Genomic DNA, 22,510 nt, shown 5'->3' on the forward strand with positions numbered 1-22,510 from the left:
GAGTCACCACAACAAAGGATACTGAAATACTGCATTCAAGGTCTATAAATCCTGGCAAAGCAACTTTTAAGTTTCAAAACCAAATCTTGGTCTTGAAAATTTTATAAGATAGGTAAGAACTCATTACTAACAAATTTTCTCTCTACTTGTATAGAAGCAATATTAAAAAAATTTAATATCTGAAAATTAATTTTTAAGAAAAATGAAATCTCTTTTTAGTTGATTTTTTAGTCTTAAATCAAAGTGCTCCCAGATCTTTACATCTAATTCCAATTATGCAGGCCTAAGGAAATCTCATTCCACTATAAACAGAAAGAATAAAATGTGCTTTCTGACTCCAATCCGGAGTCCAAACCCAGCTGTCATCTGATAGCAAGTTTTCCAAATGAGAGTTTCTGACTTCCCTATTTGTAACGATACAGAAGAAATATCATTAAATTGAATATAGTATTATGGAAGTTCAGACATTAACAAACATTTGAAAATTTCAGAAATCAGTAACTGTTCTATTTGTTCAAAATCCTGGTCTAGCAGTTTCTGGTTCAGAAAACCAAGTTACACTAAAACAATACAGTTTAGAATTTGGTTTCATCCTTAATCTTTCACTTTAAGAATACTGAAACGTGGCCAAGTCTTCGGAGAACAAGAGCTTCTTTTTTGGCTTTTGTATGCATACAGATGCACCACATGTAGGTACTGACACACAACACAAGGATTTCACAGGAGGAAGGATTTGCATTTGCTCCAATGCAGAAAAATATAAAAAATATATTAGTGCTTATGCAAGAGAGCTTGCCTCAGACTTGGCTGCTTCATATGGGCACTGAACCACACACCATCACTCGTCATCCCACCCCGAGCCAACAAGAGAGAGCTTAAAATGAACAGGAAAAGATTCTTCCTATTAAAACAATTCTTTGGTTATGGACAACAGAAAGACTTGAAATATTTCATTAGGGTCTTGAAACTGGAATAAAGTTTGTTTTCTAATTTTAAAAAAGTTAAGAGGAGGAGGAACAGTAGCAGAAAAAACATTGTTGGTCTTAATTAAAGTGGAATTTAAATCGAAATGGTCCGCCTGAGCTGAAGGGATTAAAGCCTTGCCATGAATTCCAGCTTCTATGGAAACTGTTGCCACCACCTCCCTGTTGGCTCTCTGCATCCAAGGGATCTTCTCCTTCATCAAACTTTTTCCTCATTTCTAGGAAAGAAAGAAAATTTTGAGTTAAATAAATTCTTTTTGGTTAAAGGTGAAGAAAACTGCTTTTATATGGTATAAGCAATTGTGTCTGATAGTTACATTATGAGGTCCTTTTTCACACATTATGAATAATAGCTTTGCAATGAGTAGTGCACATTACAGCTTTCATTTCAGATCACAAAACGAAGCATTAAAAATAGTATTTTTAAATTCATTAAAGCATCTTCACATTTATTCTAAAAATACAAATGAGCCTATTTTCCTTTGATATTTTAATAAGTTCTCTGAGATAAAAACAAACAGAAATGATCTCACAGGGAAGTAAAAACAAAACCACCAAGGGCAGAATTTCAAATGCTATAATAAAGCTTTTGTAAGCAATTCTATCATCTGAATGATTCTGCACTAATGCATATGTTACACAAATTAAAAGTTGACTGTCCAGCAAGGAAAATTATAGCACTTAAGAGGCATAAGTAAGAATTGATACCTGTAATTTCCCAGAAAAGTAACATCACCCCACACCCTTTATGTTGGAGCAATGTTCAGAGAATACAAACACAAGTAATATTCATTTTATGCTTGCATTTGAATTATTCACACCTTAAAAGCATTCCAGGTGCATTTTAATTTGCTTATTTACATATTCTTACATCTGCATCTAGTACTTTATAACTTCTAAACAGAAAACAGTGGATGGTACAAGTTTCTCAGTACTGGCCCATTTCTGGGCCTTCTTCTTTCTTATTTAACTCTTCAGAAACCCCCTAAATTCCTTCAGATGTAACCAACGCCTTCACATAAATGACTCCCAGATCAATCTACCCATCCATCTCTCCTCCAAGCTGTAATCCCAGATCACCAATGGCCCAAGAGACACTTCAAAAACCTCGATGTCTCATAGACATCTTAGAGCTCTGCACCTCCAAAAGGGAGCCTATTATCTTTTCCCCTAAATCCTCCCCTTTCTTATCTTCCAAGTTCACAAGCTCTCCCACAGCCCATGTAGCACCAAATGCTGCTACTTCTACCTTCAGGGCATCTGCCCTGGCCTCTCTTCACCCTCTCAATGTCACCAGATCATGGCACCAGCTTCCCAATCAGTCTCCCTGCTTTAAGCCTCTTGGTGCTCCACTCCATCTCATGCTGCTGTCACAGGTGCTGTCCTGAGGCTGAGCTGACCCATCCCGCCCCACTCATATTCCTACCACTTCTATGACAAGCGGCCTGCAACCTCTTTCTAACCCCACTGGGTGGGTGTTTGCTGTCTTGTCTCCTTCCTGAGCCTCAGCCAAAGCCACCTGGTGGCTGCTTCATCAGTCAGAGGGCTCAGGCAGGTGCTCACTGTGGGCACGGCCTGGGCAGAAGAGCTCAATGCAGGGCTCTGAGGCTCACAGGTTGGGTGAGCACACAAGGGTCCCTCCCTGCACTTTGGCTTCTTCATCAGTGAGCACAGCTGCCTTGCCCAGAGCCATGAGGTTCAAAGGAGGCCCCATTCCCAACGAGCAGAGCATCTCCTCCCAAAGTGTGTGGCATAAGGGGCAGATTCTGGCAAAGTGCCCAAGGAATCCACAGAGGCTCAGTGACTTGTTCATGGTCAAATAGCCAGTAAATTTCAGAGACAGAATTTGAACTGAGGTTTTAAGGACTACAGGTCCCAGTTCTGGTCACTGCTATTGCCATTAGAAAGTTCTAATTACAGGTTTACACACTTTTTATAATGATGTACATTTATTTATTTTCTGGAATTTCTAAATAAATAAGAATCTTGGGCATTAGAAATCCCACTGTTTTTCTGTCATTTGAAATTTCCTTCCTGGGATCTCTAATAAGATTTTGTTTCATAAATGCTTATAATTTAGGTTATATATTAGTCAAAAGGAAATCCAACTTTAAGTCTTAAAATTGATATGCTGATAAGAAGAGTAGACATAGAAGGGAGAGACTCTGTAAAGATGAGAAGTTTTGGTTATCCGACTATGTATATTTTATCTGTTCCACCATCCTGCTGTTCTTTAGGTTAACCAAATGCTGATTTCTCTCGATGGTTCTACTGTTCTCCTAGTTACCCAGGTAGGGTCATCGATAGCTCTTGCCCCTGTCACCCCAGTCTACACAGGACTCTCTCATGTGCCCCATATTTCCCAAGCCCACTGAAACAACTAGATGTCTTCTTAACTAAACAATCACGATAATCTCCAAGCTGGTCCCTCCCTTCTCCACACCATGTTTCACACCAGCATTCTAGTCATCTTATTATTCTACTCTGTTAATGTCCACTTTTCAAAAATCTTCTTTAGCTTCCCACAGTAAACAAAAGAAATGATAAATGCCTTATTTCAGCATTCAAGAGTCTCCACAATCTGGTTCCAATCTATCCTGCATTAATACATATTCTTCCCCTTCATATCTTCTATATTCAAGCCTGAAAGTATTTCTAGCTCCCTTTTTGTCCTATCTGCTCCTGTCTTGATCCCTTTGCTACATGTCTAACATGCCTGCCCCGAATGATCCATTTTTCTTAACCTGAAACCCCTCCCCTCTTTCAGGCAGGATTTGCCTAACTCCAGAGCTAACTTTTAGGGTCTGAATCCAGGGCTACCTGTGCTTGACTATTATACTGCCAAACAAACGACACCTTCTTGCTTGAAAGTGATCTCTCAAAAATTTCTTAACATACTTTGCCTGGATTCCTGTATCTTGTCTTGATTCATAGTTATCTGTGAACATGTCTTTCCCCCTAATATTAAAAATTCCTGGACTACAAGATCTATAAAAAAGCCATTTTTATAATCCCAGCACTTAGCACTGTGTTTTGCACCAAGTAAACAGTTAATATATGTCTGTTGAATTCAATTCAATATATATAATACCTGGATCAGAAAGGACTTCTTTAGCAGCTGCTATGTCGATAAATTTTTTCTCTGCTTTTTTCTTTTCTTCTTCATTCTGAAAATTATCTGGGTGCCACTGCAATGCTAACTTTCTGTATGCCTTGATGATTTCTTGTTTTTTAGCATTTCTAGGGGGTTAAAATGTAGCAGGCATATGTTAATAGAAAAGATTTACAACATATCACCATAATGAACTAGAATATAGTTATCAAATAAAAATGAAAGAAAGGCACCTGGATTTCCAATTTCTTTAAGGATATAAGTTTCTGGAGCACAAAATGATATGATAAATGTGATACAATAAGATGAAAAAATAGTCAAGGGTACCTTATTCAATATGATTAAAATATTGATTATAAATAAAAATAATGATTCCTCATGACATTTGCCACTAGAAAAGTATTTTGTAAACAAAATGTTATTATATCAAGGATCTATGATTTCATCAATGTCAACAATCCCCAATGTGGTAACTTGTTCCATTAACAAAGATGGCACCTCATCTCTGACTTACTTGGCATTAGTTCTAGGAGGTTACCTGGAGCACATATACATTATGTGACTTGCTCAGAGTCACATAGCTAGTAAGGGCAAGAGGCAGGATTTGAAATCCAGGTTTCTTGACTCCAACCTCAACAGTCTATCCACTATGCCATGTTGCCTCTAGAAAGTACTACATAATCATGAGTTTGTTTTTATGCTTTTTAAAATGACAACCCAATTTTGTCTTCTAACTGACCAATAATCTTGGTTATTGAAAATCTGCTATATGTTCTGATTTGAACTTTCAGAGTTCTTTACATTTAATAGAAGTAGAAACTGAAAGGGACCTCAGAGGTCTTCTAGTCCAATTCTCACATTTTACAGACCCACAGAAGAGTTTTGTACTCATGGATTAGACTATATATCAGTAGTATAAGAATCAAAGTTTCAGCCTTTAAATTGATATGCTAAAGATAAGAACACATCTGTTTAAAGGGAATTTTTCATTGCATTACAAAATAGATTAGCAATTTCTTCCTACTTATCTAAAGTGAAGTGCATAAGAGTCACCAGTTTAACTACTAAGCCTGAAAATGGTGGGTTTTTTATCCCCTTGCTTTACAACTTGTTTAGGACTTTTTAGACATTAGTTTAATTTCCATTTTACTGCCAATAACTAATTCTCCATTCTAATTGTGTATGTGTTTTTAAACATTAAAGTAATATTCTGCAAATAAGTCTAAAAAGTTTGATAGATTTGTCAAAGGCTTGGTCCTTTAGCTATGTGGCTATAATTACAGAATTCAAGAGAATGAAGGGGGGGGAAAAGGCCAAACAAAAGGATTTAATGCTATTTTTAATCAGATATGTTTTGAAGCCAATGTAAATTCTATACACATATGAACAATTCACCTTTTTACTCCCAAGATTTTGTAATAATCTCTTTTCTGTGACTGTTTCAAGAGTCTCTGAGCTTTCTCTAGTCCTTCTCGAATCTGTTGATCATTTTCATTGTGTTCCTGTGCAGTTTCATAATCCTGAATAGCTGTCAAAATGTTTGAAATAATGCTGTTAAGAGCAATTATTATACATTTTAACTTAATAAAAGTTAAAGCTTTATATTGAGGATTAAAAAGTATATCCAACCCCCTTCACTTAATTTTTTTGCCCCTATGAGATAGTATTAACAATTCTTTATTTAAACCTATATGTTCTACAAAAGGCCTTAAGATAACTATTAGATTATCATTTCCATAAATTAACTTCACTTCTCTGTTTCCTTGTCCACCTTTTCCTACATCTCCTTCCTTTTTCCCAATGTCCACTAAAAAAACTCACACTAAAAGCATTATTTAAATAACATTACTTTATTGTAAGGCAATCTTATAGTCCTATCACATAGGATTTAAGTGTTTATAAAGAATGTTAGGAAAGGTAAGAATGACAGCTAGAAGAGATCACATGCAAAGAAAGCACAATCCAAAGGCGAAAAGAACCACTGTAGTTAGGCTCAAGTGTAGTGATAAAGCATGATCAAGTTTCTACAATTTTGAAAGACATTTATTTTAGCAACAACTACCCCTGAAGGATTTGGAAAGCAACTTTAATGGGCATTTTCAGAGGTAGTAGCACACAAGGTATATCTTTCAAACAGAGTAAAGTAGTCACAGCTAAATTAGACAAATGCATCAATTTCCAAACATTTACCAATATTTTTAGACAGCAGGTACACTATACTAAATGAAGCCCCAAATTATTCTTTTTCATTGTCTATGAACTGACTCTAGCCGATGCAAGATGGATTTATTAAAAGATGTCCTCAACTAAGTGACTGGTATAGCAATCAACCAATAATTAAACAGTCCTTGCCCTTAAGGAGTTAAAATTTTATCAAAGGAGGTCAGTCCATCAAGTATGAATGAATAAAAAAGCAATATGAAGCATTTGCTACGGCCACAGACTTCACAAGCAAGACTCAAAAATCAACATTGATTCTCTAATTTTACCGAGTTCCAACTCCTCAGCTAGAAAATTGCTTTATTACACAATCTGTTAATGAAGACAAATTATTTCAGTTTCAAAAACTATTATTGGTATTCAGTAAGTATATAATAAACAAAAGAGAACTACTAATTTCATTCTTACTATATTTCCCCTACAATGGTATGAGTTATGGCTATTATCTATGAATTTTCTGAGGTGATAAAGATAAATATTATAAATATTTCCCTTTTGTCTTTTTGTAATCTAGACTCCCATTTATGTTAGCTTCTTTACTGTGAAAGGTTTCTAACCATTTCCAGTACTCACAATATGCCTACAAACATATTTTAAAAGATTCACATAGATCATACACTAGAGGAAAAAATGTCACCTTATATAACTTTGTAAAGAGCATCGGTTGTATCAAACATGGAATTTAAATATTGGATGTTATGTGAAATTCACCACAACACTATCTGTAATATATTTGTATGCTAATGAAATACACTTCATTACAATGCCTACTATACCCAGGGACCCAGAGGAAGCAGTGTAGATACAAAAGATGAAAAAAAAGACTCTTATGCTAGTCATACTGTTATTACAAATATAGCTGAGATATGCTAAGAAATTCTTCTACCTTGGTTAAATGTAGAATTTTGTTTCCTCTTTCCTCAATCTGAAAATCAAATTTCAATAATCCTAAATCTTTTATTATTTCCCTTACTAGATATACATCAAATTTTCTTTGATATTTCAATAAATTAAATATACACAGAAGGAAAAAGTGAATTAAAGTAAAACCTACTACGAGATCTTTCACTCTAGCTACAGAAAAAAAACTTATCATGTGATTAGTCAGCTTTTAATGTTAGATCATCTTTTCCAATAATCCATCGAACTGGTGGTTATTTACATCTATATCAAGTGTGTAAGTAACCAACCAATTTCTGAATACTAAAAATTCATTAATTTGTATAAGAATCCACTTTTTAAAAATAATAGAAGTGCTTCATAAATTCATATTGGTTTGAAATATTTCACCTAGAAGGTTTCATGTTGAAACCCAAATTGAGGGACCCTTCATTTGTCCATTTTACAGAATGCTTTCACTTACAAAGTTACCTCATTTGATCCATTTGATCCTTTGAATTTTTCATCTTAGTTTACAACCAGAGAAGGCTTAGGTCACGCAAGCCCAAACTAACATGGAAACAACTTCATACAAACAAGCTATAAACAGAATAAATGGGAAGTTATTAATAAGAAAGGTACTAAAATTAAAAGGGTTTGAGAAAGGCTTCCTATAGAAGAGGGGTTTTACTTAGGAACTTAAGGGAAATCAGAAGGCAGAGCATTCCACTAATGGGGGACAGCCAAAGAAAATGCCCAGGGCTGAGAAATGGAATGTCTTCTCTATAGATCAATCAGGAGGCTAGTGTCAATAGACTTAAGAGTATGTGTTCAAGACTAATGAGTAATGTTATTAAAATAGACATAGATATAGACAGATGTAAATAGAAGTATTAATATTTTTATTAAGGCCATGTTGGAAAAATAAAGAAGACCACGCGCCTGCTAAGATCTAATTCAAATCCCCCGCCATACCTTCTGCCCACCTGGCTCCCTAGTACCAAAGATAGCACCTCCAATGACCTCAGGAGTCTTATACTGTTCTTTTACGTAATCACACTTCATGTCTACCTGCATTACAAGAGGAATCATGGGAAATGTAGTTTCCAAGTCCCCTAAACGTCCACAGGAAGTGTGTCATATATCTAAATATTTAAAACTCAAATGAACCCCAAATAAACCTCAAAGGAATCCCCAAAATTCCAAATAACACAGTAAGAAGACTGGAAAAGTAAATGAGGTTACCTTTCTAAGTTATAAAGGGCTGTGAATGCCAAACAAAGCTTTTTGGATATAGTCCTGGAGATAACAGAGAGCCACTGAAGTTTGCTGAATAAGACAGTAACATGGTCAGGCCTGCACTTTAGGAAAATCACGTTTTTTAAAAAAAAAAAGACATAAATTTAAATTCTATTTCTTATTCCCTCTGAAGTATTAAGCAAGACATTTTACCTCTTTGGCCCTCAGTTTCTTCATTTATAAAGTAGAGGAATTAATTGGACTAGACAATCTCCAAGTTTCCTTGTAACTCTAAATCCTATTTTTTCAGCACTCAAGGTTACAAACAGCTTTCCTATAATAACCTGTAAGCTGGATATTGTAGATATCATTGTCCCAATTGTGAAAATGAGGAAACTAAAGGTTCGAGAAGGAGTACATTTTCACATAGCTAATTAAAAGACAGATTGGAACTTTCACTCAGATCCTGATTCCCATTCTATCACTCATTGTGCCACAACTGCTTCCTTAACATTTATCTTATGATTTAAACTAAGAGATAGCATGTAAAAGGGCAGAGAATCAAGAAAATCCCAGCCTCTCAGAGTCCCAAGACTAGAGCACAGAATAGTTAACTGATCTACATTCAGTGAGAAAACTTTCTCCACAGAAGGTTCCCTACCACAATTACAGGTCTCTACCCAAAAAATCCTTTAAATCATTTATTAAATTCTCCTGATTTGCATCTAAAAAATTTAAACAAAATCTGTAAGTTTCAATTACACATTTTTCAGGGTTTAGAGTGAACGTTCTGAAAAAAATTCAGTCTACTCTTATAACACATTCTCTGTAGGGCAAGAACTCATAATCTGACTTAAATCAATGTACATTTTATTACAAAAGTTAAATGACTTTATAAAATTATAATGTGAACCAAAATAATACTACTAATAAACAAATTTTTATTTAAGAGAAATTCTTCAAATTTCATAATTCCCTCATCCTACACTAGTACTAAATATTCTATAAATTATATAGGAATAAAGCTGTAAAAGTTTCCCTAAGAAGCAAAAGGTAGTCTGACATATAGACTGAAAGATTTAATCTTTTTAAACATTCTTCTGCAACTTCTCTAAAGCAGAGTCCAGAGACTAGAAGAAATTCAAAGTAACATCTAAATTCCATTGTAGGGGATAGAGCCAAGATGGCAGTGTAGTAGCCGGAACTTTCTGAATCTCCTTCTAACCAACCATTACAAAGTGTCTCAAAAGGACAGAAATCAAAACAGGATGAAAAAAGGGGCTCTCCCACTAGATGAAGCCTTAAAGGTAGGCAGTGTTTGGGGATTCCCACACTATAAAGGGGTGAAACTGAATTAATCAAAGTTCTAACTGATCTTCTCTATCCCACACCACATACCTCGCCAGAGTCAAAGAAGGGCCAGGGCAATCTCTTGAGGGTTGCCTGAAAGCACCACTAACTTATCCCTGAGAGCAGTGCAAGGCCGTGGCAGTGAGACTTGAGACCCGAAGATAAAGAGCATGGAACCTGGGCAGCAGAGTGTGGAGCGTGTGCAGAAACAAGGCTAGCTGCAGCTGCATAAGCAGGGGCTAGGAAGATTACCTCAGGCCAAAATGCTTTAAAGGGCACTACACAAAGAACATCACAAATCTACCTCCCCTCACTGAGGTTTCTGACAGGAAAGGGAAGATAGTATGAAGGCAAAACCCTATGAGACAGAAGCTAAGAAAGCAATGTCCACCAATATGCAGGAACCCCAATCCACTAGTGGCAAAAGGAATAAGCAACAGCAAAAAAAAAAAAAAAAAAAAAAAAAAAAAGCCGAGATTCTGGATAAGCAGAGAAAAAGGGCAAAATACAGAAGCAACAGCAGAGAGTGACAAACAAGCAAACACATCCAAACTTTCCCCGCAAAAATTAGAAATTGGTCACAAGCTCTCAAAGAACTCAAAAAATTCAAGAACCAAGTAAGAAAGCTAGAAGAAAAATAGGAAAAAGAAATGAAAGTAATTCAAAAAGAACATAACAGGTTAAAAAGGACAAAATTGTCCACATGGAAAAAGAGGCACAGAAATCAAATGAAGTAATAAGCAAACTGGAGACCAGAATTGATCTGTTGGAAGCCATGAAAAGCAGGATAGACCAAACCAAAAATGAAAATCAAAAGATCATAGCTGAAAATCAATATTTAAAGATTAGAATTGGGCAAGTAGAAGCTAATGATCTCACAAGACAGCAAGAATTGATGAAGCAAAATCAAAAAATGAAAAAAAAAATAGAAGGAAACATGAATTATCTCATTGAAAAAACAACAGCCCTGAAAAACAGATCCAGGAGAGACAATATGAGAATTATTGGTCTACCTGAAAACCTGGAATAAAATAAAATCCTTGACATCATATTACAAAAAATTATCCAAGAGAATTACCTGAATATTCTTGAAGGAGAGAGCAAAATAGACATTGAAAGAATCCACAGATCACCCTCTACGTGGCAGTTTCACAATAAAGGACCACAAGGCTTGGAATATGATATTTGGGAAGGCAAGAGAATTTGGTCTACAACCAAGAATCACCTACACATCAAAACTGACTATATACTTTCAGGGGAAAGGATGAGCATTTGATAAAATAGAAGATTCCCAAGCTTTCCTAAAGAAAAGACCAGAACTGAATGGAAAATTTGATGGCCAAATACAAAATTTAAGAGAACCATAAAAAGATAAACATAAAGAGGAAAAAAAATTTAAGGGCTTCAATAACGTCCGATTAATTATATTCCTACTATATTGAAAAATTATTTCTGTAAATCTTAAAAATTGTTTTCATTATCATAGTAGATAGAAGAAATATTCATAGGCAGAGTTTGTAGTATTAAGCTATTTAAGATGATTTATAAAAAAAATATTGGGAGGGGACCAAAAAGAGGATGATACTAAGAGAAATTCAAAGAAAGAAGTAAAATAGAATGAATTATACCACATAAAGAGGCACATGGGGTATAGGGAGAGAATAATATAAGGAGAAGATAGTGGTAATAAGTAATACTTAAACCTTACTCTCAGTGGAATCAATTCTAAGAGAAAAGAACAGCCAGATCTATTGGGGTATAGAATTCTACCTTGCCTTATGGGAAAGTCGAGAGGGAACAACAAAGAGGGTTAAGGGGAATAGGGCAGGGAATATTAAAAGAAAGGGAAAGACTGGATGGGAACCATTAATAGACCTTAAAGAAAAATAAGAGGGGAATAAGAAGGGAGAGAGTGGGAAGGAAAGTAAAATAAGGATGAGGAAAACAGGGACTGATTAAAAGCAAAACCCTGGTGTAGAAGGAAATAGTAAAAGAATAAAGGGCAGGATTAAAAAAGGAAATCAAAATGAAGGGGAATACATACCAGATGGTAATCATAACTCTGAATGTGAATGGGAGGGAACTCACCCATAAAATGGAAGCAGATAGTGGATTATTAAAAACCAAAATCCTACCATATGTTGTCTGCAAGAAACACACATGAGGCAGGTAGACACACACAGGGTAAAGGTAAGAGCTAGAACAGAATTTATTGGGCATCAACTGAGGAAAAAGAAGGCAAGAGTTGCAATCATGATATCTGACAAAGCCAAAGTAAAAATAGATCTCATTAAAAGATATAAGGAAGGTAATTACATACTGATAAAAGGTAGTATAGACAATGAAGAAATATCAGTACTCAACATATATACACCAAATGTTATAGCATCCAGATTTATAAAGGAGAAACTATTGGAGCTTAAGGAGGAAATAGATAGTAAAACTATACTAGTGGGAGACCTCGACCTTCCTCTAGATAAATCTAAATAAATCAAACCAAAGGATAAATAAGAAGAGATGTGAATGAAAAATTAGAGTTAATAGATATATGAAGAAAAATAAATAGGGATAAAAAGAAATACACTTTCTTTTCAGGAGCACATGGTATATTCACAAAGACTAATCATGTAATAAGGCATAAAAACATTGCAAACAAATGCAGAAAAGCAGAAATAATAAATGCAACTTTTTCAGATCACAATGCAATAAAATTATAATTAGTAAGGGTACATCGAGAGGCAAATAAAAAATTAATTGGAAATTAAATAATCTGATTCTCCAAAACTGGTCGGTTAAAGAACAAATGATTTTATTGAAGAGAATGGCAATAAGAAAACAACATATCAAAATTTCTGAGATACTGCAAAAGCAGTACTCAGGGGAAAAGGTATATCCCCGACAATCCATATTAACAAAAAAGAGAAAGAGGAGACTAACAAATTGGGCATGCAACTAAAAACTAGAAAAGGAACAAATTAAAAACCCTTAGATAAAGACCAAATTGGAAATACTAAAAATCAAGGGAGAAATTAATAAAATTGAAAGTAAAAGAACTATTGAACTAATAAATAAGATTAGGAACTGATATTTTGAAAAAAAAAAAACAAATAAAATAAAGTATTAGTAATCTAATTAAGAAAAAGAAAGAAGAGAACCAAATTAACAGTATCATAAATAAAAAGGGTTACCTTACCTCTAATGAAGAGGAAATTAAGGTAATTATTAAGAACTATTTTGCCCAATTACATGTCAATAAATATAGGGGTGATGGCAAACTTATGACACGCGTGTCAGCACAGCTATTTTCAATGACATGCAGCCACATACAGAGAAGTATGGGGCTGCATGCTGAGGATGAAAGATTTACTGTAGTGTAGTGTAGACACTCTGTGTACTTTAGATGACAATTCTGCTTATGTTAATCTACCTATTTTGGTTTATTAAATAATTATGTATTACAATTAGACATTTTTGTTATTTAAAATATAAATATTGCAAAATTATGATTTTTTTTCTCAAAGTGACACAACAACCAAGTTATGCTTGTTTTTTTGGTGAATTTTGACACACCAAGCTCAAAAGGTTGCCCATCAATGAAATATAGCAATCTAGGTGAAATGGATGAATATTTACAAAAATATAAATTGCCTAGATTAACAGGAGAAAATAAAATACTTAAATAATCCCATATCAGAAAAAGAAATTGAACAAGCCATCAAAGAACCCTAAGAAAAATCACCGGGGCCAGATGGATTCACAAAGTGAATTCTATCAAACTTTAAATTTAAAGATCAATTAATCCTATATTCTACAAACTATTTGACAAAGCAAAGGAGTCTTAGCAAATTCTTTTTATGATACAAATATGGTACTGATTCCCAAGCCGGGAAGACCAAAAAACAGAAATAAAACTACAGACCAATCTTTTTAATGAACACAGATGCAAAAATCTTAAATAAAATACTAGCTAAAAGGCTACAGCAAGTTATCACAAGGATTATTCACTGTGACCAGGTAGGATTTATGCCAGGAAAGCAAGGATGGTTTAATATTAGGAAAATCATCCACATAATTGACCACATCAACAACCAAACTAATAGAAATCACATGATTATCTCAATGGATGCAGAAAAAGCCTTTGACAAAATTCAACACCCATTCCTGTTGAAAACACTAGAAAATATAGGATTAAAAAGGCTTTCTTCAAAATAATAAACAATATTTATTTTTTATTAAACCCTTACCTTCCATCTTTGAGCTAGTACTATGTATTGGTTCTAAGGCAGAATAGTGGAAAGGGGTAGGCAATGAGGGTTAAATGACTTGCCCAGGGTCACACAGCTGGGAAGTGTCTGAGGCCAGATTTGAACCTAGGACTTCCCATCTCTAGGCGTAGCTCTCAATCCACTGAGCCGCCCAGCTGCCCCAACAGTATTTATTAAAACCATCAGCAAGTATTATCTGCAATGGGGATAAGTTAGATGCCTTCCCATTAAGATCAGGAGTAAAGCAGTGATGCCCATTATCACCACTACTATTTAATATTTTACTAGAAATGCTAGCAGTAGCAATTAGAGCAGAAAAAGAAATTGAAGCGATCAGAGTAGGCAATGTGGAAACTAAACTATCACTCTTTTCAGATGACATAGAGGTATACCTAGAGAATATATGAAAATCAACTAAAAAACTAGTAGAAACAATTAATAACTTTAGCAAAATTGTAGGGTACAAAATAAACCTACATAAATATCGGCATTCCTGTATGTTTTCAACAAAACCCAGCTGCAAGAGTTAGAAAGAGAAGCTCCATTTAAAATTACTCTAGACAAGATAAAATACCTGGGAATCCATTTGCCAAGACAAATCTAGGAATTATATGAACATAACTACAAAACAGTCTTCACACAAATAAAATTAGATCTAAATAATTGGAAAAATATCAATTGCTCATTGGGTAGGATGAGTTAATATAATAAAAAGGACAATCCTGCCTAAATTAATTTACTTATTCAGTGCTATATCTATCAAAGTACCAAAACACATTTTTTATAGAATTAGAAAAAAGTATTACAAAGTTCATCTGGAAGAACAAAAGATCAAGAATAGCAAGGGAAACAAATGAAAAAAAAATGTGAAGGATGGAGGCTTAGCTTTACTAAATCTCAAAATATCCTATAAAGCAGTGATCATCAAAACTATATGATACTGGGGGCAGCTGGGTAGCTCAGTGGATTGAGAGCCAGGCCTAGAGATGGGAGATCCTAGGTTCAAAACCGGCCTCAGACACTTCCCAGCTGTGTGACCCTGGGCAAGTCACTTGACCCCCATTGCCTACCCTTACCACTCTTCCACCTATAAGTCAATACACAGAAGTTAAGGGTTTAAAATTAAAAAACAAAAAAAAACAAAAAAAAACTATATGGTACTGACTTAGAGATAGAAGGGTAAATCAAAGGAACAGACTTGGAGTAAATGCCAGTAGCAAGATAGTGTTCGATAAACCCAAAGATCCCAGCTTTTGGGATAAGAACCCACTATTTGACAAAAACTGCTGGGAGAAATGGAAAACAGAATGGGAGAAATTAGACTTAGATCAACATCTTACACCCTATATACCAAGATTAACATCAGAGAGGATAAATGACTTAAATATAAGGAGAGAAATCATAAACAAATTAAAGGAACATAGAATAGTATATCTGTCATATCTATGGGAAAGGAAGAAATTTAAGACTAAGCAGGACATAGAGAACACTACAAAATGTAAAATGAATAATTTTGATCATATTAAATTAAAATTTTTCTGTACAAACAAAACCAATGCAACCAAAATTAGAAGGGAAGCAACAAATTGAGGAAAAGAATTTTAAAACAAAAACCTCTGACAAAGGTCTCATTTCTCAAACTTATAAGGAGCTAAGTCAATTGTACAAAAAAAAAACCCAAACCATTCCCCAATTAACAAATGGTTACAAGACATGAATAAGCAGTTTGCAGATAAAGAAATCAGAACTATCAATAAGCACATGAAAAAGTGTTCTAAATCTCTCATAATTAGAGAAATGCAAATCAAAACAACACTGAGGTACCACATTAAGAGAAAGAACTATGGGAGTAGAAATGCAAAAAGCAAAACATATGACACCACTTATCACATATATATATATACATATATATATATGTTATTTGGGGTTTAGGCTTTAAAAAATTGCTCTATAGCAAAAATGAAAATATGGAAATAGGTATCAAGTGAGAACAACTGTACAACTCAGTGGAATTGCTTTTTGGCTCTAGGAGGTGGAAGGAAAGAGGGGAGGGAAAGAAAATGTATCATGGGAACATGGGAAACTATTTTAAAATAAATAAATAAATGAATGCCATCGCATAAGTAGATGTTATACTTGAAGGCTAAATTGCATATAGAACATAAATCATGGGGTATTCTTGTAAAAAATATAATTATCATACATTTCAAATTTCTTAATCACTATTCCTCCAGTGAACATTTTCTATACCTAATAAAACAGGACCTGTGTTCTCCTCTACAAAATCAGGTGGTTAGACCAGATAGTCTTTAAAGTCTCAACTGCCTCTACATCTTATCCTACAGACAAGTAAACTGGGGCCCAAGAAGGTCATATGGCTTATCCAACTTCATGCAGTTAGTTCTCAAACTGCTAAAATAGTAATTTACTTTTAAACAAAATGGCTTCCAATCTGAAAAAAGTCAAAGAACATCACTTTTCCTTTGCTTTGAATAAATTATTGCCTAATTAGTTAGATTTATTATAATTAGAAAATTCACAGTTTGAAAAGATTTATAACTATTTATTTTGTTAAGACGTGTATAACTCTTCATGATCCAGTAGACTATAATGCTGACCACAAGGTTTTCTTGACAAAGACACTGGAGGGGTTTCCCATTTCTTTCTCCTGTAGATTAACGTATAGGGGTTAAGTGACTTGCCTAGGGTCACACAACTACTGTCTGAGGCCACATTTGAACTCAGACCTTCTGGACTCCAAGCTCCAGGACATTATCCATTGAACCATCTAGCTACCTCCATATTTATTTAATCCTTGGTCAATTTTTAAAAATTAAAAAATAAAATGAAATCTGGCCATACCCTCCCTCTAAAAACTATCTAATTTACATTTTCTGATTCAAAATTAAAACTTTTCCATAAGATATAGTGAAATATTTTTCAGCCACTTCATATTTAAATTTTTCCTAGTGGGGGGGTTCAATTGCAGATCATATTCCTAATCAAGTAAGACATAGTGTTCTAGGAAAGAAGAATTCTTAAGTATTGCACTATTTCTTAAGTACATAAAAATTCCTAAGAGCATTAAGAAAATTAGTTTAAAGCAAAGTGACAGAACAGAAGTTTCATATACACTTATTTGATACCCCAAAAGTATTAGCCACTGAATCCATGTTCTAAAAGGTTTACCTTCATCATACATTTCCTCTATTAAATAGGCTTCTGCTCTATCTTTGAGAGCATTCACATTGGCAGGTTCCAACTGTAAAACTTCTGAACATGCTTTAATGGCTTCAACAGGTTTTTCATCCTAAAAACAATTAACAAAAAATAAAGTATAGTTGTGCATTCATAAGATAGGCAGAAATATAAGTTTTATTTTGTTGGGGGTTTTTTGAAGTAGAAAAGCCCTTTATTAATGTCCTTGCAAGAGCAGGTGCCAGACAGGAGCTTGGTAACAGGCGCACTTTGTGGGTAGTTTCCTAAGCCTAGTGAGGGAAGACCTCCCTTGTTTCCTCACTGCCTAAGAAAAATCAGAGGTTACAGTCTATCCAAAGAGTTCACTCCTCTTGGACCACAGTTTTGACCATGGGGCTCTCTCTTATAAAGATTTTCTCGCATGTTGCTTCCCTCATTAGATCATCAGCTCCTTCAGGGAAGGAAATGTCTTTCACCTCTTTTTGTATCCCCAGCATTTAACACAGTGCCTGGATTTATATTCCCAAATGGAATGGTACAGAATTTAATTTATTCAACATTATTTTTACCCAAATAGGTTTCATTTCACTGGAAAATTCATATGGAAAACTGAACCCGGGACCCATGGAGAAAATATTTACTGCATCTTAAATAAAATTTAGCAGTTAGCTAAAAAGACAAACTCTTTTAATAAGGTTTTTTTTTTTTTTAAAATAAGGTTGTGTGTTAGTTAAAATCACCTAGGGTTCTATTTGGAAGGATTGAGCCTCAATATATGTATCAATATAGTGTTTGACAAACTTCTGTGGACCTGTGGGGGACCTTGGAACTACATTTCCCATGATTCCTCTTGTAAAAATAGAGGCAGACAGGAAGCGTGATGATGTAAGAAAGGGGATAAGACTCCTGGAGTCAGGAGAGGCAGGGCTCTTTTGCTACCTGGGCGCGGCAGTTTGAATAGGTTTCTTACAGGCGCGTGGTCAATTTATCTCTATCAGCATGGCTTTTATTAAAATACTATTCTCCCTTTTAATCTCGGCCTCCATCATTTTTAATAGCAACAGTTGTAATAAGGTGCAAATGAAGGCTCTATTTCATTCTTGTAAGAATAAACACCCACCAGGATATAAGACCAAGTGCTAGAAATCTAAATTTAAAAAAATAAATAAACTGTTACCTTGGAGAAGCAATGGCAAATCCTCTCTTTGGAACGAATAGTATAAACAGGTGTATTTGGTTCTGTTTTCATTACAGATTCATATTTGCTAACGGCATCTATGTATCTGTTACAAAGTAAATAGGAGATAAGTACTTCATAATTCTGTTTTCTAAACAATTATCAGCACTGTCCATTGTTGACAGTATGCCACCTGACCAAACCAATATATTTCTCCAAAAGCCAAATTTTCAATTTGCTTAAGTTTTGTCTTTATTTGAATAAAATCATTTATTATTATTCAGAAGCTTCTCTAAAGCCATGAAAAATAAACATACCATTACTGCATAAGGTACATTAAGTACACTGGGGTAAATATAAAGTACACCTCTGCTTGCCAAAGCACCTACAAAGATCACTTCATCATAGAAACACCTTGATGGAATTGTAACAATAGGATTCAAAACAACCTTTAATATATGACTTGCACTTGATGACATCCAGCAAGTTTCACCAGTTTATTTCTAGAACCACAGTTTTGAACTATTATAAACTTTCCAATCAGATCAATATAAGTTAAGAAAATGCTACAGCAGAGAAGGAATAAGCATTTACATAGCACTTAGCATCTGCCAAGCACTGGGGGTAAAAGGTGCTAATATATAAATATTATTTTCATTTTAACCTCACAAGTACACTAAGAGGTAAGTATTGTTATCATCCCAATTTTACAGCTGACAAAGAGAGCTAAAGTGACTTGCCCAGAGTCACCACAGCTAGTGTTTGTGGTCACATTTGAAATCTGGTTTTGAACTCCTGACCCGGCACTCCCAATGAGTCACCTAGCTGTCTCTAAAATAAGCTTAAGTTTAATGACTCATAAAAATTCACTATGAACTTCAGAATATCTTTTGGGAATATACACAGAGAAAAAAAAACAATTAGAACCATATTTTAGTAAATGTTATATGCCATTTGATATCAGGGATACTGATACTTTCACAGTTAATACAGATAAGTTTTCACAAACTTTAACATTATTTCAGTGTCTAAGTTATTAAGCTGATAAGTTGCTATGGCATTAAAGATAGCATTAATTTTTTTCTTTTTTTATTTAAAATATTTTTCCATGGTTACATGATTCATGATTCCCCTGTCCTCTTCCCTTCCCCTTCCCAGAGCTGACAAGCAGTTCCACTGGGTTATACATGAGACAGCATAAAATTTTAAGAAGACTCATCAAGTTCCAAAAATCATCTTTGAGATCCTGTTTTCACAGGGTAACAAATTATTATTCTAATACAATTATCATCTGCACATTCTCAACTGGATGCTGCAAATGTTTTAACACTGGTTTAAAAGAATCCTGGTCGATCTAAAATAAATAAATTCAATCTTACCTGCCTTCTCTGATGAGCTCCTCTGCTGACTCAATAAGTTTATTAAGTTTCTTTACTTGCTTATAGTGTGCAAAGCACCTTTTATGATCTTGGTCAAGTTTTAAACATTCTCGGACTTCACTGTTCATGCATTAAAAATAAAAGGAACATAACACATTTATATATCTCAAAATGAATTGACAGTTTTTCCATACTATTTTTAGAAATCAAAGTAAAAGGTCTTTGTTCATAAACTGATCATAGCAGCAAATTATAGAATCCTAGAGTTATACAAGGCCTAAAGATAAAGTTCCATCTGCTCATTTTAAAGATGAGGAAACAGAGATGGTGAAGACTTCACCACTGTAACATAGCTAGCCAGTGGCATTGCTGTGACTAAAATACAGATCTTCTGACTCCTAGTTTAGGTTCTTTCCAATATAGGATGCTGCCTCCCATCTATTTTTTCTTTTTTTACAAATGCACTCTTTTAAATTATTGAATATCTGTATACAAAACAATGCAATAGGCATATTTAACTTGGGAAAAATGAAATATTACATCAAAGTATAAAAATGTCAGGGACAGAACTACATTGAATTCGCTGTAATTATTCTACAAAACATTTTTAATCAAAATATTATTAGGGAACAGTAAAAAAAAAGATACAAATATATAATGTAATACCATGAAAGTAATTATTAAGTGGACTGTATTCTAATAAAAAGACAATAGTTTACATAAACTTAAATTTTGCAGTATAAATGCTATTGATGTGCTAATTCCAATAGTAAGAAAACTGACCTGAGTGACAGTTCATGATCTCCCAGCTGATAATATATTGTGCTGATTTTATAAAAAGCCTCAGTATTGTCATTCTTCAATTTGGAAGCAGATTTTAAATCACTAATAGCTTTCCCTGGCTCCCCTTCCTTTATAAAGCATTCGGCCCGAAGTTCTCGCAGCTCTGCATCCCAAACACAAACCTTAAGAAACAGAAGAACTAGACTTTGAGCAAGAAACACAGCAAAGTTAAATTAAAACATTCATATCTGTATCCCATATATCCTTCTTCACATCACTTATCAATAAGCATTTTCAATTCTGCTGTCTCCATTTTTTCTCATTAAATTGAAGTACTTATTTTCCAAAACAATGAATTTTTGTACCCTCCTTAAAAACTCACCTACCTACAGATTTTTATATCCTATTAGAAATAATTATTAAGTATTAGGACAGCGGGTGGCTCAGTGGATTGAAAGCCAGACCTAGAAATGGAAGGTCTGAGGTTCAAAACTGGCCTCACACACTTCTTAGGTGACCCTGGATAAGTCACTTAACCCCATTGCCTAGACCTTACCACTCTTCTGTCTTGGAACCAATGTATTTATTCTAAGAGGGAAGGTAAGGGCTTTAAAAAAATGTATCTTAAATTATAAGCAAGAAATACAGATAATCCTTTGAATTTGAGGGAGGAAGAGATCAGGGACTATTGCAGGAAGAAGAGATGTCCATCTGCTCAGGTAATAAAATCAAAATGCCCCTCTGTTCCTTCCCTAATATGAAATACACTTATAACTGTTATCTGGTTCCTATAGCACATAATAACAGCTTAATAAATATTTGTTGGACTGAACTGTTATGGTAAATTATTTTAAAAACAAAATTTTACATTGGGTGAGATAGTGACATAATAGAGAGCCTACCTTGGGAATTGGCACAGCCTTGATTCAAGTCTGTTCTCTGACACACACTGGTTTTTATGACTTAGGGGAAGCCACTTAATCTTTTAGTGTCCCCTAAGCAAAACTACCTAAGACTATAAACTGTAGAGCAGATATCAATTTGAATTGTTAGAGGAAGCTTCCTTTACATCAATGAAAACTCAAGGACTGGTCCAAAAAATGTTTATATTTAAGCTTCAATTCCAAAGTAAGTCTGAATAAAGTATAAAAACCATGAAGTGCTAATTCAACTGAAACTTTTGAGTCTTCTTATTTCATTGAAAAATGAATAGGATATAAAAAATACACAATTATTCATCACTTTGGTGAAGTCCCAAAGTTATAACTAAGCCTTTAAAAAGAAGGATCAAATGAGACTGGAGTTGTTTGTCATAGCTTCTGATATTTTGTTATATGCTACTAAAGTGAGAAATATTATCAGTAGCAATGATAAGCCTATAGAATGAAGATCAAGAACTCTGGGAAAAGACTATATTTTTCAGCACAAAAATTACTATAGGAAGAGGAATATTAATGAAGCTCCATGGGGCAGATTTTATATATTTCAGAGAGAAGTCCCCCATAACAATCACAATAGCTATATTTACATAAACATCAAACTACAATTATCAAGACCAAATGAAAATCAGAGATATTATACCTAAAGCATACAGCAAAGTTAAAGTGGCTAGGGGAATTACAATTTAATCAATTTTAATTTTGGATTTCCTTATGGAAATTACTACACTGACTAGAGTGGTCAGTTTTTCGAAACCCTTACTTCAATAAGTAAGTTTGTAGAACTTCTCATTAAAAAAACATTCTGCACACCAAAGCCAGTGCTATTTTTGCAAGGTGAAAGTAAGGCCATGTTGTCAGATACAGTCAGAATATAAATTTTGTTTGTGTCAATCTACATTTCATAAAGCACATTTTATTCACACAGGAAGTTAACATTATAAATACTGCCTATGTGAAGACAAAATGTATATGTGAACACTTTGC

At 34.3% G+C, this 22,510-nt stretch overlaps 1 protein-coding gene across 1 annotated transcript in view; it reads right to left on the bottom strand.

Annotated features, from left to right (window-relative positions):
- Positions 1-625: 625 nt before the first annotated feature.
- The window catches only part of DNAJC3 (DnaJ heat shock protein family (Hsp40) member C3), a 91,418-nt gene continuing 69,533 nt past the window's right edge, over positions 626-22,510 (bottom strand). The window contains exons 6-12 of the mRNA XM_044670567.1: positions 20,586-20,767; positions 19,803-19,922; positions 18,424-18,529; positions 17,238-17,358; positions 5,491-5,623; positions 4,075-4,223; positions 626-1,201 (exon numbers count right to left, since the gene is read on the bottom strand). Of these exons, the coding sequence (XP_044526502.1) occupies positions 1,044-1,201; positions 4,075-4,223; positions 5,491-5,623; positions 17,238-17,358; positions 18,424-18,529; positions 19,803-19,922; positions 20,586-20,767 (969 nt within the window). The 3' untranslated portion in view covers positions 626-1,043. The remainder of the gene's footprint in view (positions 1,202-4,074; positions 4,224-5,490; positions 5,624-17,237; positions 17,359-18,423; positions 18,530-19,802; positions 19,923-20,585; positions 20,768-22,510) is intronic.

This window comes from Gracilinanus agilis, chromosome 3, assembly GCF_016433145.1.
Source record: "Gracilinanus agilis isolate LMUSP501 chromosome 3, AgileGrace, whole genome shotgun sequence".
Lineage (NCBI taxonomy): Eukaryota > Metazoa > Chordata > Mammalia > Didelphimorphia > Didelphidae > Gracilinanus > Gracilinanus agilis.